Here is a 20,404-nt window from a genome sequence, read left to right on the forward strand (position 1 = left end):
CTACAGCTGAATGTTGGTTTACTCTTTCGATGGCAGTTCGCTCTCCCTGATTTTCAAAAATGCCATTATCCTTGTACCTATAATGACATAACAGTATGTCTTATGTAGGATTGATTCAATGTTGTCAGCACCATCCGATTTAAATTCAGTTGGCTTTTTGTATCTAGGTGATTTTTAAAAATTAATTGGCCAAATTCAAACTTATTGTCACAATATCAAAACAAGATTGCTGTTTTGCCTGTAAGGCTTTTCTTTGATACACTTGTTTCACCTTTTTGAGGCTTTCACTACTGGCAAGCTCGAGATACTGTTCACAGACATACATTTTTACAAAGTTTCAAAGTACAAAAAAACCCTCATCCCTTAAAGGACTACGCATTTCCTTGTTATCATTTTTACCAACAAATTCTAGCTTCCTGCCTTCCAATTCACAAATACTTAACAACTTTGCAACACTTTGTGCAAAATCTTTGTATCTTCTTTATCACAGGAGAGATCCCAGACGACAGGAGAATAGCCAATGTTGTTCCATTGTTTAAGAAGGGCAGTAGGGATAATCTGGGAAATTACAGGCTGGTGAGCCTTACGTTCAGTGGTAGGAAAGTTATTGGAGAAGATTCTTAGGGTTAGGGTTTATTCACATTTGGAACAATATGGTCTTCATGATAGATTGCATGTCTTTGAGTGGGGAAGGTTATGTCTCTCAAACTTGATTGAGTTTCCAAGGAAGTGACAATTATGATCGATGAGGGCAGGTGATAGATATTATCTAAATGGATTTTAGCTAGTCCTTTGACAAGGTCTGTCATGACAGGCTGATATAAGAGGTGAAATCACCTAGGATCTGCAGTGAGTTGGGAAGATGGATTCAGAACTGGCTTATTCAAAGAAGACAGTAGTGGTGGAAGAGTGTTTCTCTGTCTGGAGATTTGTGATCAGTGGTGTTCTTCAGGGATCAGTGCTGGAATCCTTGTTGTTTGTAATATATAATGATTTGGAGGAGAATGTAGGTGATCTTATGAACTGGTTCTTTCTTAAATATATTCAGTGACTTAGCCTCCGCAACCTTCTGTGTCAGAGAATTCAACAGGTTACTACCATTTGAGTGAAGACATTCTCCTCTTCTATTCCTAAACAGTGTAATCTACATCCTGAGACTGTTCCTTCACTGTTGACTCCACCATCAGGGAAAACATCAGAATGTATTACTTGCACTAAGGCTGAGAGAAGCACCAAACAGATCATTATTTCCCAAAGCCTGTGTCATGCTCACACAGAACAGATCCAGTAGCCAATGTTTGTATTCTCAATTCAAGGAAGAGAATTGGGAGGTTGGCGATTGGGGTGAGCCTGTGGGGTTCTGTCAAGTCTGCTATATGTATGGTCGTATCACCTTGCATCACCTTGGATATGAGTTGATTTGTAAGTCGGTGCGTGAATGTATGGTTATTATGCCAATTTCAGATGAAGGGGGCTGATAGCAGGGTCTGATTCACCTTGACATGCCTCGAAGTTTACTTCTGGAGTCCCTCAAGGGCTGATCTTTGAGATCATGGGGAAATGTAGCATCAGGTTCTAAATGAAAGTTTAGATCCAACTTACCCCTTGACTACCTTTCTAAATCCCTCCAGTACCTCTGTTGTCACTGTGTTTGTCCAACATTAATTTATAGTTTGGTAATGCCATGATTTTAAAGTTCTCATCTTTGATTTCAAATACCTCCATGGCATAGATCGCAACTACCCCACCTTTCCAGTAAGCTCCTTGAGCCGCACAACCCTCCGAGATTTCAGACTGCTCCTATTTTGGATTCTTGCACATCCCCACGTTTAATCACTCCACCAATGAGAGTTATTCTTTCAGCTGCCAAAGCCTATTGCCCTGGAATCCCTGCCTAAATCTTTGCACTTCCTTACCTCTTTATGATTCTCCATAAAACCTATCTCTTGGGCTCCTGTCCTGACACCCCTTTGTGTGGCTTGGTCACTTGCATGATTATGATGTCTGCTGGAATGTTTGAGAACTTGTATAGCACTATACAAATGCAAGTTATTGTTGATGTCCACAGGCTCTGCACTGTCAATCAGTTGGAGGCAAACCTTTTGTCTGAGCACATTTTCTATCCCAGTACAGAAATATTGAGCAGGTCAGATGTACTTTGATCTTAAACTTCAACCCTATTTCTCTTTCAGAAGAATAAAGGTCAAGTACTGTCATTCCTGAAGATCTGAAACAAAAACAGAAGGCTGGAGAAACTCGGCAGGTCTGGCAGCATGCTGTGGAGAAACAACCAGAGATAACATTTTGAGTCTAATTTGATTCTGAAGTTCTGACAGAAAAAAAAGTCATATCAGACTCAATCCAACTCTGTTTCTCTTCCCATAGATGCTGTCAGGTCTGCTGAGTCACTCCAGCTTTCCCTGTGTTTGATTTCTCTTTCAGATGTTACGGTGTAACCCGTTGAACATTTCCAGTATTTTGGATTACTAGCATGAGCAAAACTTGTTTTTCTATCCATGTGTTCAAAACGTCAGAATGCTGGAATTTCAGTTCTGAGGGAAAAGATACATCAATGATATAAGAGTTATGAGGACACAGAAGTTGAAGTGATTTTCAGTTTGATTCAAATAGTGAGCAGCATTTGTATGGATACAGTAATTATTTAAAATAGCTGTGGTCATGAATCAGGGATAATACACTGTGGAGCTGGAAGAACACAGCAGGCCAGGCAGCATCAGAGGAGCAGGAAAGCTGATGTTTCAGGCCGATACCCTTTTTCAGAAATGGGGGAGAGGAAGGGGATTCTTAAATAGGGAAAGTGGGCAGGCGGTTAGAAGATGGATAGAGGAGAAGATAGGTGAGAGGAGACAGACAGATCAAAGAGGTGGGGATGGAGCCAGTAAAGGTGAGCGTAGGTGGTGAGGGAGGGAGGAGACAGGTCTAGGAACGGGATGAGGCTAGTAGGTAGGAGATTGGGGTGGGGCTTGAGGTGGGAGGAGTGGATAGGTGGGAGGACAGGTTAGGGAGGTGGGGACGAGTTGGGCTGTTTTTGGGATGCTTTCCAGATTGGACATGTCGTCCAAGAAGTGGGAGGGGGAGTTGAAATGGTTTGTGACTGGGAGGTGTAGTTTATTGCGAACCGAGTGTAGGTGTTTCGCAACTGCTTTGCAGAACACCTACGCTTGGTTTGCACCAAACAACTGCACCTCCTAGTTGTGGAGCATTTTCAACTCCACCTCCCACTCCTTAGACAATATGTCCATCCTGGGCTTCCTGCAGTCCCACAACGATGCCACCTGAAGGTTGCAGGAACAGCATCTCATATTTTGCTTGGGAACCCTGAAACCCAATGGTATCAATGTGGACTTCACAAGCTTCAAAATCTCCCCTCCCCTAACCACATCCCAAAACCAGCCAAGCTCGTAACCGCCTCCCTAACCTGTCTTCCCACCTATCCACTCCTCCTACCTCAAGACCCACCCCAATCTCCTACCTACTAGCCTCATTCTGCCTCCCTGACCAGTCCGTCTATCCTGGACCAACCTATCCCCTCCCTAACTCCCCAACTACCCTCACCTTTACTGGCTCCATCCCTGCCTCCTTGACCTGTCTGCCTCCTCTCCACCTATCTTCTCCTCTATCCATTTTCTATCTGCCTCCCCCTCTCTCCCTATTTATTTTAGAATTCCCTTTCCATCCCCCATTTGAAGAAGGATCTAGACCCAAAACGTCAGCTTTCCTGCTCCTTTGATGCTGCCTGGCCTGCTGTGCTCATCCAGCTCTACACTCAAGTCTCCCAAGTCTGATTCTCCTCGAGACACATACTGTAGCTGAGGGGAGCTGATGGCCTAGTGGTATTATTTCTGGACTATTAATCCAGAAACCCACATAACATTCTGGGGACCCAGGTTTGGCAGGTAATGGAATCTGAATTCAATAAAAATATCTAGAATTGAGAATTTAATGATGACTCTGAATCCATCGTTGATTGTCAGAAAAACTATCTTATTCACTAATGCCCTTTAGGGAAGGAAACTGCCATCCTTACCTGGTCTGGCCAACATGTGACTCCAGACCCACAGCATTGTGGTTGGCTGTGAACTGCTCTCTAAGCAATTAGGAATGGGCAATAAATGCTGCCTGGCTAGGTACGCCCTCTTGCCATTAATGAATAAAGAACCATTTGCATCAACCGAATTTAGGCAGATGAGAGGAATTAGGAGGACCTTGGGGTGCCTGTCCACAAATCCCTGAAGCTAGCAGGGCAGATCAGTAGAGTAGTTAAGAAGGTGGCGGGTCACTTGCCTTCATCAGTTGAAGCTCAGATTGTAAGAGTAGGGAAATGATGTTGACCTGTTTGGATCTTTGATTAGGTCGCAGCTGGAGTACTGTGTGCAGTTCTGATCACTACATTATGTGAAGGATGTGACTTCACTCAAGGATGTACAAGGGACATTATTGCCTGCAAGAGAACATGAGAACATGGAGCAGGAGGAAGCAATTCAGTCTCTCGAGCCTACTAAACCATTTCATTCGATCACGCATTTCAGCCTGAACTCCCCTTCCCTGCCCACTCTCCATAATCTTTCAGTGTATCACTAATGCCTTATATAACTGCAGCAATAGTTCCTGACTCTTACACTCTATTCATTTAGCAATAAGCTGCAGAATTTCATTAAAAACCAAAAGAACTGCGGATGCTGTGAATCAGGAACAAAAACAAAGTTGCTGGAAAAGCTCAGCAAGTTCTGAGGAAGGGTCACTGGACCTGAAACGTTAACTCTGTTTTCTCCTTCAGATGCTGGCAGACCTGCTGAGATTTTCCAGCAACTTTGTTTTTGTTCCAGAATTTCATTGCCTTCCAGGTTATATGCTGAACCCACATCCTTGTTTGCTATGATCCTTAAGGATAGAGCTCTTTGAAGAGTTGAAGAATGTTGTCCCCTTGTTCAAGAAGGGACAACCCTGGTAATTACAGACCAGTGAGCCTTACTTCGGTTGTGGGTAAAGTGTGGGAAAGGATTATAAGGCATAGGATTTATAATCATCTAGAAAGGAATAATTTAAATAGGGAAAGTCAACACGGTTTTGTGAGGGGTGGGTCGTGCCTCATAAACCTTATTGAGTTCTTTGAGATGGTGACCAAACAGGTAGATGAGAGTAAACCGGTTGATGTGGTGTGTATGGATTTGAATAAAGCGTTTGATAAGGTTCCCCACAGAAGGCTATTGCATAAAATACGGAGTCATGGGATTGAGGGTGATTTAGCGGTTTGGATCAGAAATTGGCTTGCTGTAAGAAGAGAGAGGGTGGTGGTTGATGGGAAATGTTCATCCTGGAGTTCAGTTACTCGTGGTGTACCACAAGGATCTGTTTTGGAGCCACTGCTGTTTGTCATTTTTATAAATGACCTGGATGAGGGCATAGAAGGATGGGTTAGTAAATTTGCAGATGACAGTAAAGTCAGTGGGGTTGTGGATAGTGACGAAGGATGTTGCAGGTTACAGAGGGACATGGATAAGCTGCAGAGCTGGGCTGAGAGGCGGCAAATGGAGTTTAATGTGGGAAAGTGTGAGGTGATTCACTTTGGAAGGAGTAACAGGAATACAGAGTACTGGGCTAATGGTAAGATTCTTGGTAGTGTGGATGATCAGAGAGATCTCGGTGCCCATGTGCGTAGATCCCAGAAAGTTGCCACCAAGATTGATAGGGTTGTTTGGAAGGTGTACGGTATGTTAGGTTTTATTGATAGAGGGATTGAGTTTCGGAGCCATGAGGTTATGGTGAAGCTGTACAAAACACTGGTGCGGCCACACTTGGACTTTTGTGTACAGTTCTGGTCACCGCATTATAAGAAGGATGTGGAAGCTTTGGAGAGGGTGCAGAGGATATTTACCAAGATGTTGCCTGGTATGGAGGGAAGGCCTTATGAGGAAAGGATGTGGGACTTGAGGCTGTTTTCATTAGAGAGAAGAAGGTTAAGAGGTGACTTAATAGAGGCATACAAGATGATCAGAGGATTAGATAGGGTGGACAGTGAGAGTCTTTTTCCTCGGATGGTGATGGCTAGCATGAGGGGACATAGCTTTACATTGAGGGGTGATAGATACAGGACAGATGTCAGAGGTAGGTTCTTTACTCAGAGTACTAAGGGTGTAGAATGCCCTGCCTGCAACAGTAGTAGATTCACCAACTTTAAGGGCATTTAAGTGGCCATTGGATAAGCATGTGGGTGATAATGGAATAGTGTTGGTTAGATGGGCTTCAGATTGGTTTCACAGGTCGGCACAACATCGAGGGCCGAATAGCCTGTACTGCGCTGTAGTGTTCTCTGTTCTATGCTCTGTTAGAGGCTGGAGAAGTGGTCGGGGGTGGGGTGGTGCTGGTGGAGGTGTGGTGTTTGCTCACAGAGATGTATGAGATTGGAAGCTGCGGACAGGGTGGATTGGAAGCAGCTGTTCCAGTTTAGTTGAAGGGTTAGTAACAAGGGCACACTTTTAAGGTGGAAGGCAGGAGGTTTAGAGAGGATTTGAAGAAAAATGTTTTCACCCACAGTTTGGTGGAATTTGGAATGCTCTGCCTGGGCTTGCAACCTCAACCTTTTAAAAAATACTTGGGTGAACACTTAAAATATCATAGCATTCAGGAAAGTGGGAGCCATGTAGATTTAGCATAGTCTTGGGGGAACAAACTCATTGGGCTGTAAGGCCTCTGTTGTGTGATTCAGTGGTTCAATCTATTAGGATACCTTTGAACTCTCTGACTCATGGCCAATCTAATCATCGATTGAATGAGGCTCTTCCTATCTGAAGAAGGATTGGTTGCTGGAGCTGAATTCCAACATAAGCCACTGATTCTGAATCATCTGTCACATGTAGAAAAGTGGAATACAGATTAAAGATGCTGCAACTTGTAAGAACCTGTTTATTTTTGAGTTTTTAAAAACTGGGGAGTGAAATGAGAAAGAACAGTTTTAAACATCGGCGTTTGAAAGAGCTGCAGTTTTGAAAGCTAGTGACCTGATCTCAATTGAACAAATGGTAAGCAAAGTTTTAGATCCCAGATGATATCGGAGCCGAGGCTATGTACTAATGTGGCTGTTGTTGGCGTCAAGATGTTGATTGGTCTGTGGACTAGGGACAGGTAACAATGATACTTTTTGCTTGCCAACAATTGAGAGTTTGGTTCTTGGTTGGCTGAGCAACTTGAACAGGAAACAAGTTAGTAAGATTGCCTCTCTGTCTGTCTCAATGTGTAGATATTTTTTTCACATCAGAAACTGCCTGTTCTCTCAACAAGAAAAACTCATTTTAAACCTGAAAAATGTTATCTTTCCTCTCGCAGTTGCTGTGAGCTGTGACATTGATAATTCAGAGACACTGTTGAAGTGAACCAGTTACTCTGTACTTACAAACCACTAGAAGCTTTCAGAAAAAATCAGTAGAATACCAAAGGGTCTGGCCAGATGAAGAAGGACCATCTCAGGATTGAAACTAGGAAGCAGAGACCATTGAACTGACTTTCCAGTTTTTCTACCTCTGCCAGTGATATATTTTTCTGCCTTTGTCTGTGTGGTATGTAAGAGGGAGTTTGTAAGGGTATTAGACTTTTAGTTAGTTGTGCCAGTGGCTTATATTTGTTTACGTGTAGCTGTTGTCTAATTATATGTGATAAGTAATCATCCTCAGAATCCTGGAGCATGGAAACAGGCCCTTTGGCCCAATGTGTCCATGCAGACCAGGTTCATAAATCGAACTAGTCCGGTGTGCCTGCATTTGGCCATGTCCCTCTAAATCTTTCACGTTTGTTGCTGCTGCTGCTGCCATATAAGACATGCTCACTAAAATGAGTGCTTTTCATCGTTAAATGTATATAGCAGTTCGTTCAATGTTAGCATTAAATCATCAGAAATGATTATTAGTGAAATTGGATACAGTTGGCAGTTTCTTTGTACATGTTATTAAGTGCATTTAGAATCTTTAACAATGTGCGTATAGCATCCTTATGCCAAAACAAACAATACCAGTTTTTGGAGACTCCTCAAAGCTCTACTAGTTAACTCCCAATGGTTATGGAGTGATTCTTTCATCCTCAGAAACCACATTCTATTTCTGAGAATAATTGCACTTTAAATGGAATAGTGTGACAGGTGATACTAATAGATTTTCTCATGAGGTGCACTTAATCCTTCATGTATGAAAGTGCTCTATAATTAGTTATCTTCAGAAAGATTAAAAAGTATATGATTAGTCATCCAAGCCAGAATCACAAATTGCTCTTTAATGATTTATCCCTTCCTTCAAAATCATAATTGTATAATGTTAAGCTATTATAATAGATGCCACATTAACAATTTAATAATTGCAAATGATATTTAAATAAATGTAATTGTCACTTTCATCCATGTTAATTTATAAAAGATGGTGTTTTGTTATAAGTTAGCTGGTACCCACTGAAGAACTTGAGCTACAATTCCATCTATTTAAGCTACCTATATTGTTTGCTAGGAAAATACCATATAAACTCTGTTTTGATGATATAAAATGTGGACGAATAATCTTTGAATTCCATTGCTTGATTTAATACCTGCACGTTATTGGACTGAACTGATTTGAAAAAATGATCAGTCATTTATTTAAATTTGGTCACAGGAAATCACCTGATCCATGTAGATTGGCCAAATGTCATGAAATTGACATGTATTAAACAAAAAAAACTGCACTGAAATTATTGTTTTGTTAAGGGTAAAAGAAACTAGACAGTCAGCCCCCTCCCCCAGAAGTTGGCAAAAAGTCCTTGCTTCCATTTTGAATTACACCATTATGAGAATCTCCACTTGTTGTAGATGAAACATTGCCAACAATCAATAAGCAAGGAAAAATAAACTTCAGTAGACTGAATTTAGAAAAGAGTTGCTATTTCAAGAACATTTTCTCTTTCAAAGTAGAAGTAGTTACAAAACTGAACAGAGGCAAAGAAGGCTCTTATGATAGAAAGAGCTCAGTTATAACAGTGACTGGAAAGAGACATCAGGAAGATATCTACAATATTCACAACTGCTGATGGTGCCTGTTGTTTCTGAGAGAGTGAGCTCAGTTGACAGCATGAGGGCCATATGTTTGACATAGAACCCTTATTACTTACAACATTAGCAAATCAACTTTAATTCAAGAAAATCCTGTAATTGGTTAGTTACTTGCAGTAAAAGTAATTGATGGATTTTAATTCAAGAAATGTAAAGCCTAGTGCTAAAATTTCAGTTGAGACCAACCGACCAACCCAGGAGGTTGAAAAATTGGTGAACTGCTCCACCCATTCTGAACTGGGTCATAACACAATCTCTCAAACTGCAGGATAATGTCATTCCAGAAGAAACTACCTAATGGCTGAAGCTCCAGCATGTTAAATCAGATCAGATAAAATTCAGATAATAAGTCATGCACAAAGTCTTGGAAGTATGTCCTTTTAAGAACTTCATTAGTAATTAGTGCTTTATACACACCTATTGCAGGTCAAACAGCAGGAGCAGTGAAGTTATTGGCAGTAAGAATATTAACGGACAGTTGAGCAGAGAAGACGGTGGTGATGGATTCCACTTGACAATGGCATTTTAGAACATAGAACATGGAACAGTACAGCACAGTACAGGCCCTTTGGCCCATGATGTTGTGTTGACCTTTTATCCTACTCTAAGATCAATCTATTCTGCGTACCCTACATTTTACTATCCTCCATGTGCTTATCCAAGAGTCGCTTAAATGTCCCTAATGTATCTGACCCCACTACCACTGTCGGTAGTGCATTTCACACGCCCACCATTCTCTGTGTGAAAAACCTACCTCTGACATCTCCCCTATACCTTCCTCCAATCAACTTAAAATTATGCCCCCTCGTAATAATCACTTGTAACCTAGGAAAAAGGCTGACTATCCATTCTATCTATGTCTGTCAATCTTGTACGCATCGGTCAAGTCACTTCTCATCCTTCTTCACTCCAATGAAAAAATCCCTAGCTCCCTCAACCTTTCCTCATAAGACCTGCCCTCCAGTCCAGGCAGCATCCTGGTAAATCTCCTCTGCACCCTCTCTAAAGCTTCCATACCTTTCCTATGATGAGGTGACCAGAACTGAACACAATATTCCAAGTGTAGTCTAACCAGAGTTTTATAGAGCTGCAGCATAACCTAACGACTCTTAAACTCAATTCCCCTGCCAATGAAAGCCAACACACCATACGCCTTCTTTGCAACCCTATCAACTTGTGTAGCAACGTTGAGGGATCTATGGACCTGAACCCCAAGATCCCTCTGTTCCTCCACACTGCCAAGAATCCTGCCATTAACCCTGTATTCTGCGTTAAAATTCGACCTTCCAAAATGAATTTCAGTGGAATGCTCACAATATTAACAGAAAATTTTGCTGGATTTTAAGCACAAATTACACAAAACACAGATTGAGTTTTGAGTTTTTTTTGGAGCTGATTTTTGAAAAATAAGCTGAAGTCAAAATTTTAAAAACCTTTAAAATAGCTGCAGTTTGCCCAAATCACTGCACGCAATGCCAAAATTCTTCTGATTAGTCTGGGATGTAAGAATTGCTTCTGGGCGTGAGAATTAATCAGGTTTCGAACATTTTTAATCAACCATTTTCAGTGATGGAGCAGATGTGTTAGGCCTTCTGGCTGAGAGGTAGGGACACTACCACTGCGCCACAAGAGCTCCTAAAGCAGGTTTTATATTCATTCAGAGCTGATGCACTCATTTAACAAATGATGTAAAATTTGTGGGTGACCTGCGTTTCATTGCTCTGCTTCTGGAAATGTATTGATTAGTTTAATGACATTTTTTGGAAAGGTTTTTTGTAACTTGTATCATTATTTCACATTGACTGGATCAGACTGAATCATTAGTCAGAACAAAAGTATTTTATAACCAATCTATCAGAGCAAAAACATTTAATTTAATTGATTTTAATCATGGGGCAATTAAAGCTAAATGTATGTGAACTAATGATGGAAATTATGGATAATTTGAAATATAACTGAATTATACTGTGACTTTCTGTAACATATATGCTCAGTTACCTTTGCAGTCTGATTATTAATTTATGAAATTATGTTACTTATTAATCATGATCTGATTTGTCATATGCATGTAACTGCATGAAATACAATTTCAGACCAGAATTCTCAGTTATAGCTCAAGTTTTAAAAACCAAAAGAACCGCAGATGCTGCAAATGAGGGCAAAAAGAGAAATTGCTGGGAAAAGCTCAGCAGATCTGGCTGCATCTGTGTAGAATAAAATCACAGTTAATGTTTTGGGTCTGGTGACCCTTCGATAGAACTCAGTCACCAGACCCAAAACATTAACTCTGATATTTTCTCTACAGATGCTGCCAGTCCTGCTGAGCTTTTCCTGCAACTTCTGTTTTTTGATTTTAGCTCAAGTTTTGCTAGTTTGGGAAATGTAATGATGCTCATGAGTATTAAGGTACATCTCTGAAGTGCTCAGTGCTTGTGAAAGTGCAGGATGCTGTGCTGGATCTTTGCTGGATCTTAACTGGAAGCGCTGGAGACTGACACTGTGAAATCTCTTCAGCAAGAACTCAAATCCATCTTAACATAGGAATAGCTGGCATCATGTGGTCTCACTTTAAATGAGTACAATTGGTACCTTGTTGTTGGTTTGACATTGTATACAGCACTGGAGGACTAACTATCCAGATAGAGCATTATCTTCTGGATGTTTTGGAGAACACAGCTTCAACTCTCAATGATTTGATTTGTTTTGATTTATTGTAGTCATGTTTTGATTTATTGTAGTCATGTATTCCTAAGTACATTAGAACATAGAACATAGAACAGTACAGCACAGAACAGGCCCTTCAGCCCACAATGTTGTGCCGACCATTGATCCTCATGGATGCACCCTCAAATTTCTGTGACCATATGCATGTCCAGCAGTCTCTTAAATGACCCCAATGACCTTGCTTCCACAACTGCTGCTGGCAACGCATTCCATGCTCTCACAACTCTCTGCGTAAAGAACCTGCCTCTGACATCCCCTCTATACTTTCCACCAACCAGCTTAAAACTATGACCCCTCGTGCTAGCCATTTCTGCCCTGGGAAATAGTCTCTGGCTATCGACTCTATCTATGCCTCTCATTATCTTGTATACCTCAATTAGGTCCCCTCTCCTCCTCCTTTTCTCCAATGAAAAGAGACCGAGCTCAGTCAACCTCTCTTCATAAGATAAGCCCTCCAGTCCAGGCAGCATCCTGGTAAACCTCCTCTGAACCCTCTCCAAAGCATCCACATCTTTCCTATAATAGGGCGCCCAGAACTGGACGCAGTATTCCAAGTGCGGTCTAACCAAAGTTTTATAGAGCTGCAACAAGATCTCACGACTCTTAAACTCAATCCCCCTGTTAATGAAAGCCAAAACACCATATGCTTTCTTAACAACCCTGTCCACTTGGGTGGCCATTTTAAGGGATCTATGTATCTGCACACCAAGATCCCTCTGTTCCTCCACGCTGCCAAGAATCCTATCCTTAATCCTGTACTCAGCTTTCAAATTCGACCTTCCAAAATGCATCACCTCGCATTTATCCAGGTTGAACTCCATCTGCCACCTCTCAGCCCATCTCTGCATCCTGTCAATGTCCCGCTGCAGCCTACAACAGCCCTCTACACTGTCAACGACACCTCCGACCTTTGTGTCGTCTGCAAACTTGCTGACCCATCCTTCAATTCCCTCGTCCAAGTCATTAATAAAAATTACAAACAGTAGAGGCCCAAGGACAGAGCCCTGTGGAACCCCACTCACCACTGACTTCCAGGCAGAATATTTTCCTTCTACTACCACTCGCTGTCTTCTGTTGGCCAGCCAATTCTGTATCCAAGCAGCTAAGTTCCCCTGTATCCCAAAAGCTTTGAAAAGCTTTGTTTTGCAAGTAATTTATAGCAAACAAGGACATACAAATCATAGGGTGCTTACACTGAATGAGGCATATGGGTTACAGTGCACACGAGTTGCACAAAGCAAGATCAACATTCTTTGAAGTTAGAGAATCCACTCAGCCCAATAACGGCAGCGAAGAAGCTGTTCTTGAACTTGGTGCATTTGTTCAAGCTTCTGTATCATCTTGAACAGGAGAGATTGAAGGAGAACATTACTGGGGTGGGAGGGGTCTTTGATGATGTTGACAGCTTTTCCAGTGCAATGATAATTGTAAATTGAGTCCAATAGAAAATTCTTAATACCGTTCCTAAATGTTTATTAATAAATATTTAAGGGGCAAAAGGAGGAGAGGGAATACATAAGAAGATGTTAGTAGAGAGAAGATACCAGGGAAACTAATGGGCCAAAGACTGCTAAGTTGAACTTGATGGGATACATCCTAGGATATTAAAAGAAGTTAATAAAGGATACACGAGTAGTAATCTTTCAGGACTCCTTAAATTTTGGGAACGTCCCAGAGGACTGGAAAACTGTCAAAGCAACACATTTGTTTAAAAAAGGAAGTAGACAAAAAAACATCAGGATAGGCTAGAGATCGTAGGAACTGCCAATGCTGGAGTCTGAGATAACAAGGTGTGGAACTGGATGAACAGAGCAGGCATCAGAGGAGCAGGAAAGTTGATGCTTCGAGTCTAGACCCTTCAGAAATGGGGGAGGGGAAGGGGGCTGTGAAATAGAGAGAGAGGGAGGTGATGATGGAAGGTGGCTAGAGGAGCAGATAGGTGGAGAGAAGACGGACAGGTCAAGGAGGCAGGGGTGGAGCCAGTGAAGGTGAGTGTAGGTAGGGAGTTGGGATGGGGGTTGGTCAGTGAGCAGGGAGGAGTAATTAGGTGGGAGAAAAACCGGACTGGTTACGGAGGTGGGGACGAGCTGGGCTGGTCTTGGGATGCAGTAGGGGGAGGGGACATTTTGAAGCTTGTGAAGTCCACATTGAGACCATTGGGCTGCAGTGTCCCCAAACAGAATGTAAGTTGCTGTTCTCCAGCTTTTGTGTGGCATCATTGTGGCACTGCAGGAGGCTCTGGATGGACATGTCGTCCAATGAATGGGAGGGGGAGTTGAAATGGTTCACAACTGGAAAGTGTTGTCGTTTGTCACGAACTGAGCACAGGTGCTCCACAAAGCAGTCTCCAAGCCTCCGCTTAGTTTCCCTGAAGTAGAGACGGCCACAACGGGAATTGCAGATACAATATACCACATTAGTAGATGTGCAGGTGAACATCAGTTTAATGTGGAAGGTCGTCTTGAGGCCTGGGATGGAGGTGAGGGGGGAGGTGTAGGGGCAGGTGGAGCGCTTCTGCGGTTGCAGGGAAAAGTGCTGGGTGTGGTGGGGCTGGTGGGTAGCGGACAAGGGAGTCATGGAGAGGGTGGTCCTTCACCTATCACCCCATCAACCTTCGGATTCAAAACATACTCTGCCGTGTCTGCCACCTGCAATCTGACCCCAAATTGAGGCTGGCGGCTCGCTGAGCTGGTATCTTGTTTCGCAGACGTTTCATTACCGTGCTGGATAACGTCTTCAAAACAGCCTCCGATGAAGAGTAGGTGTGTTTTCCCACCTGGTTTTTAAACTCTGGGGTCCGTTCAGATAGATTACCTCACTTGCAGTTTTCCTTCGTAGTGGACCATTTGTAGGGTCGAGTTCAATATGTTTATTAATAACCTGCTTCGTGGAGTGCCAGGCTTCTAGGAATTCTCGTGCTTGTCTCTTGCTTGTCCCAGGATTTCGGTGTTGTCCCAGTCGAATTGGTGGTTCTCCTTGTCCATGTGGATTGAGACGAGTGAGTACTGGTCGTGTCTTTTTGTAGACAGTTGCTGTCTGTGTACTCTTGTTGTTAGTTTCCTTCCTGTTTGTCTGATGTTGTGCTTCTCGCAGTTTCTGCAGGGATCTTATAGATGGTATTGGTCCTGTCCATGGCGGGCAGTGTGTCTTTAGTTCGGGTGAGCAATTGTCATAGGGTTGACGTGGGCTTGTGTGTCACTCTGATACCCAGTGGTTGTAGGAGTCTTCTGGTTAGTTCCGTTGTGTTCCTGATGTAGGGTGGTGTGCTGAGTGTGTCGGGGCGTGTAGTATCTTCCTGATGTTGTTTGTGTAGGCATCTTCTGACCCAGTTTTTTGGATATCCATTCTCCTTGAAACCTGGAAGAGGTATTCTTCTTCCTCTTGGCGTACTTCTGTGTTGCTGCAGTGTGTTGTTGCCTGTTTATATTGTGTTCGCATGCAGTTTTGTTTGTGTGTGTTGGGATGGTTATTGAAGTTCAGTACCTGATCCGTGTGTGTGACTTTTCTGTGTACTTTCGTTTGGAGTTCCCTGTTTGTCTTGTGCTCTACCATGACGTCCAGGAATGGGAGCTGTTTGTTCTTCTCCTGCTCTCCAGTGAATTTTATTCGAGTGAGGGTGTTGTTTATAAGTTTGTGTGTCTCCTCTAGTTTGGTCCGTTTAATGATGACAAAGGTGTCATCCACGTAGTGTACCCATAGTTTTGGTTGGATATAGCAAGGATATATTTCCCTCCCCACCCTTATCTGCCTTCTGGAGGGACTGCTCCAAAATGTCAGACCTGAAACATTGGCTTTCCTGTTCCTCTGATGCTGCTTGACCTGCTGTGTTCATCCAGCTCTACACCTTGTTATCTCAGATTCTCCAGCATCTGCAGTTCCTGCTACTACTTCCTGTCTTATGAGTTGGGATGTTATACTGTTGGTCTTCATGTAGAATGGTCAGCTACATATCTTTTGTATTGTGCAGTCCTAATCTTTTCCTATTTCCCAATTATTGATCTCATATTATAACCCCCTTACCACTCTACAGAACAAAGAGCTGATGTTAAAAATATAACAGCGAATGCCAAACATTGTGCCTGCCTGAGGGTTAACAGCAGTCTGTACCGCATTGACCAGCTTACGGTGCAGAACCAACAGCAACTTTTGTTAGTTATTTCCTCAGCTGGAGTAAGGGTTTAATTAATCTGCTGCTGAGATGTCGTAAGTTCAGTTCACAGACAGGCGTCATTAATAAAAACACTTCCAAAATATATTATCACCGAGTTCGTCAGCTGTAGTTCAGAAAATATCAATTTTCAGCTACCAGCTGAGTTCTAGTGGCATTTATTTCAATGACAACATGACCCCATGCCCTTCCTTGGGCTGGGTCTATTTACAGAATTTCTCTCACGCTGCTAGCATCAAAGGTATAGGCAGCCAGGAGTGTTTAGAGCATTCCCTTAGGCTTGTTTTTACATGATTTTGAGGAGCTTGGGGGAGGAAAGGTGGTGATTACCAGTTTCTATCATTTATTGCCCTTTAAGCTGTGATATTGGACTGCTCTGTATTCAAGTATCTTCCATTAACAGGCCAAATGGCTCTGCCTCCAATTCACCTGCTTGTCACCTGGAAAGGTCTATAAATCGAGCTAACCAGGCTTCATAACCTCTGTTAGAGAACAAAGTGTAGAGCTGGATGAACACAGCAGGCCAAGCAGCATCTTAGAAGCAAAAAAAAGATTGTGTTTATTCTATGAGAGTCCCAGTGTGTTTTGTGCTGTTCCCATTCAGCTTTTGGAACTGATATATCTTTTTCCTGTTCTCAGTTGGCATTAACAAACCACTGTAAATTCAATAAGTGTTGTTTGTGATTCAACCTCATGGAAAGGTGAAGCAAATAACTCGCATCTGATCGGGAAAAACCAACAGTATATCCTGCAGACGATGAGAAAATAGTTTTATCGCATCTTTCACTGCCCAGTTCAATGTCATGGCCTTACTTGAAATGCTGATGTTCTGTAATTTGCAGAAATAGAGAGTCATTTGTGCAGATACATGCACACACATGTACAAAGATGCAAACGTAGGAAAGGATGTATATTTTATTGCAGATCCCAATGCCGTGACTGTGTCCTGGCTCTGTGATTGTTTTCTGTAGCTGACGTAGCATTTTGCAGGGACGGTGTTTTTATCATACTTTTGTTTATAGTGTCAGTGTTTGTTTGTTTATAAGGAAACCGGGTTTATTGTCTCTGTTTGTTTATAGGGGACACGGTGTGTTATAGGGACGGGGTTTATTGTCTCTGTTTATAGGGACACGGTGTGTTATAGGGACGGGGTTTATTGTCTCTGTTTGTTTATAGGGGACACGGTGTGTTATAGGGACAGGGTTTATTGTCTGTTTGTTTATAGGGAGACGGTGTGTTATAGGGACGGGGTTTATTGTCTGTTTGTTTATAGGGAGACGGTGTGTTATAGGGACGGGGTTTATTGTCTGTTTGTTTATAGGGGACATGGTGTGTTATAGGGACGGGGTTTATTGTCTGTTTCTTTATAGGGGACACGGTGTGTTATAGGGACGGGGTTTATTGTCTCTGTTAGTTTATAGGGACACGGTGTGTTATAGGGACGGGGTTTATTGTCTCTGTTTGTTTATAGGGGACACTGTGTGTTATAGGGACGGGGTTTATTGTCTGTTTGTTTATAGGGACACGATGTGTTATAGGGACGGGGTTTATTGTCTCTGTTTGTTTATAGGGGACACGGTGTGTTATAGGGACGGGGTTTATTGTCTCTGTTTGTTTATAGGGGACACGGTGTGTTATAGGGACGGGGTTTATTGTCTGTTTGTTTATAGGGGACACGGTGTGTTATAGGGACGGGGTTTATTGTCTGTTTGTTTATAGGGGACACGGTGTGTTATAGGGACGGGGTTTATTGTCTGTTTGTTTATAGGGACACGGTGTGTTATAGGGACGGGGTTTATTGTCTGTTTGTTTATAGGGACACGGTGTGTTATAGGGACGGGGTTTATTGTCTCTTTGTTTATAGGGGACACGGTGTGTTATAGGGACGGGGTTTATTGTCTCTGTTTGTTTACAGGGGACACGGTGTGTTATAGGGACGGGGTTTATTGTCTCTGTTTGTTTATAGGGGACACGGTGTGTTACAGGGACGGGGTTTATTGTCTCTGTTTGTTTATAGGGGACACGGTGTGTTACAGGGACGGGGTTTACTGTCTCTGTTTGTTTATAGGGACACGGTGTGTTATAGGGACGGGGTTTATTGTCTCTGTTTGTTTATAGGGACACGGTGTGTTATAGGGACGGGGTTTATTGTCTGTTTGTTTATAGGGACACGGTGTGTTATAGGGACGGGGTTTATTGTCTCTGTTTGTTTATAGGGGACACGGTGTGTTATAGGGACGGGGTTTATTGTCTCTGTTTGTTTATAGGGGACACGGTGTGTTATAGGGACGGGGTTTATTGTCTGTTTGTTTATAGGGGACATGGTGTGTTATAGGGACGGGGTTTATTGTCTGTTTGTTTATAGGGGACACGGTGTGTTATAGGGACGGGGTTTATTGTCTGTTTGTTTATAGGGACACGGTGTGTTATAGGGACGGGGTTTATTGTCTGTTTGTTTATAGGGACACGGTGTGTTATAGGGACGGGGTTTATTGTCTCTTTGTTTATAGGGGACACGGTGTGTTATAGGGACGGGGTTTATTGTCTCTGTTTGTTTACAGGGGACACGGTGTGTTATAGGGACGGGGTTTATTGTCTCTGTTTGTTTATAGGGGACACGGTGTGTTACAGGGACGGGGTTTATTGTCTCTGTTTGTTTATAGGGGACACGGTGTGTTACAGGGACGGGGTTTACTGTCTCTGTTTGTTTATAGGGACACGGTGTGTTATAGGGACGGGGTTTATTGTCTCTGTTTGTTTATAGGGACACGGTGTGTTATAGGGACGGGGTTTATTGTCTGTTTGTTTATAGGGACACGGTGTGTTATAGGGACGGGGTTTATTGTCTCTGTTTGTTTATAGGGGACACGGTGTGTTATAGGGACGGGGTTTATTGTCTGTTTGTTTATAGGGACACGGTGTGTTATAGGGACGGGGTTTATTGTCTGTTTGTTTATAGGGACACGGTGTGTTATAGGGACGGGGTTTATTGTCTCTTTGTTTATAGGGGACACGGTGTGTTATAGGGACGGGGTTTATTGTCTCTGTTTGTTTACAGGGGACACGGTGTGTTATAGGGACGGGGTTTATTATCTCTGTTTGTTTATAGGGGACACGGTGTGTTACAGGGACGGGGTTTATTGTCTCTGTTTGTTTATAGGGACACGGTGTGTTATAGGGACGGGGTTTATTGTCTGTTTGTTTATAGGGACACGGTGTGTTATAGGGACGGGGTTTATTGTCTCTGTTTGTTTATAGGAGACACAGTGTGTTATAGGGACGGGGTTTATTGTCTCTGTTTGTTTATAGGGGACACGGTGTGTTATAGGGACGGGGTTTACTGGATCCTGGGCCGCAGCTCTGTCGATATCATTAAGAGTGGAGGACACAAGATCAGTGCCCTGGATGTTGAGCGCCACCTTCTGGGACATCCGCATATTTCAGGTTTGAATTTTCAGTCTAAAATATGAATCTGATTTTCATTGCAGCTGTCTTTGTTATTTGATATTTTTCATTTGGTTACCCATTCCCGTCTATAATTCCAGTGCAGTCAACACCACCACCTGCCTTTTCACTCTCTCTAACACATATGCATTCTGTCCCTTTTGCACTTCACCACTATCCCTCTGATGTGGAGGTAGATAACTGCACCTTCTCCACCATAACACTCACCATTAGAGTTCCAGAAGGATGCACCGTCAGCCCCATACTGTACTCTCTCTACACCCATGACTGTCCAGCCAAACTTCAAACGAATGTCACCTGTGAGTTTGCTGATGACACCACTGTCGAGGGACAGGTATCATGCAACAAATGAGTCAGAGTACAGAAAGGAGATAGAGCATTTGGTGATGATAACAATCTCTCAATGTTGGCAAAACTAAAGAACTGAACATTGACTTAAGAAAGAAAGGCAGGGAATATGCCCCCATCTACATCAACACAGCGAAGTTTGAGAGCATCGAGAGCATCAAGTTCCTCAGAGTAATGATAACTGATGACCTGTCCTGGAATTCCCACATAGATGCAACAGTCAAGAAGGCACAACAACGCCCCTTCTTCCTCCGGCAGCTCAGGAAATTTAGCGTGTCTGTAAGGTCCCTCACCAACCTTCACAGATGCACCATTGAAAGCATATTGTGTTTAGCGGCCTGGTACGGCAACTGCTCTGCCCAGGACAGTAAGGAACTACAGAAGGTGATGTGCACAGCCCAGACCATCATGGAAACCACCCTTCCATCCGAGAGCTCTGTTTACATGGCTTGCTACCGTGGACAGGTTGCCAACATCAAAGACCGATCCTACCCAGATAATGCTCTCCTGCAACCTCTCCTGTTGGGCAGAAGACACAGAAGCTTGAACACATCAACAGGTTCAAGAACAGCTTCTTCCCAGCCATTATTAGACAGATGAATGGACTTTCTAAC

The 20,404-nt window shown here is 42.8% G+C and overlaps 1 protein-coding gene across 8 annotated transcripts in view; it reads left to right on the forward strand.

The window, feature by feature from the left end:
• Positions 1-20,404, forward strand: part of acsf3 (acyl-CoA synthetase family member 3) — a 63,592-nt gene that overhangs the window by 37,680 nt on the left and 5,508 nt on the right. For all 8 annotated transcript variants that reach the window (XM_048547036.1, XM_048547040.2, XM_048547042.2 and 5 more), the window contains one exon: positions 19,287-19,421. In XM_048547036.1, the coding sequence (XP_048402993.1) occupies positions 19,287-19,421 (135 nt within the window). The remainder of the gene's footprint in view (positions 1-19,286; positions 19,422-20,404) is intronic.

This window comes from Stegostoma tigrinum, chromosome 16 (assembly GCF_030684315.1).
Source record: "Stegostoma tigrinum isolate sSteTig4 chromosome 16, sSteTig4.hap1, whole genome shotgun sequence".
Lineage (NCBI taxonomy): Eukaryota > Metazoa > Chordata > Chondrichthyes > Orectolobiformes > Stegostomatidae > Stegostoma > Stegostoma tigrinum.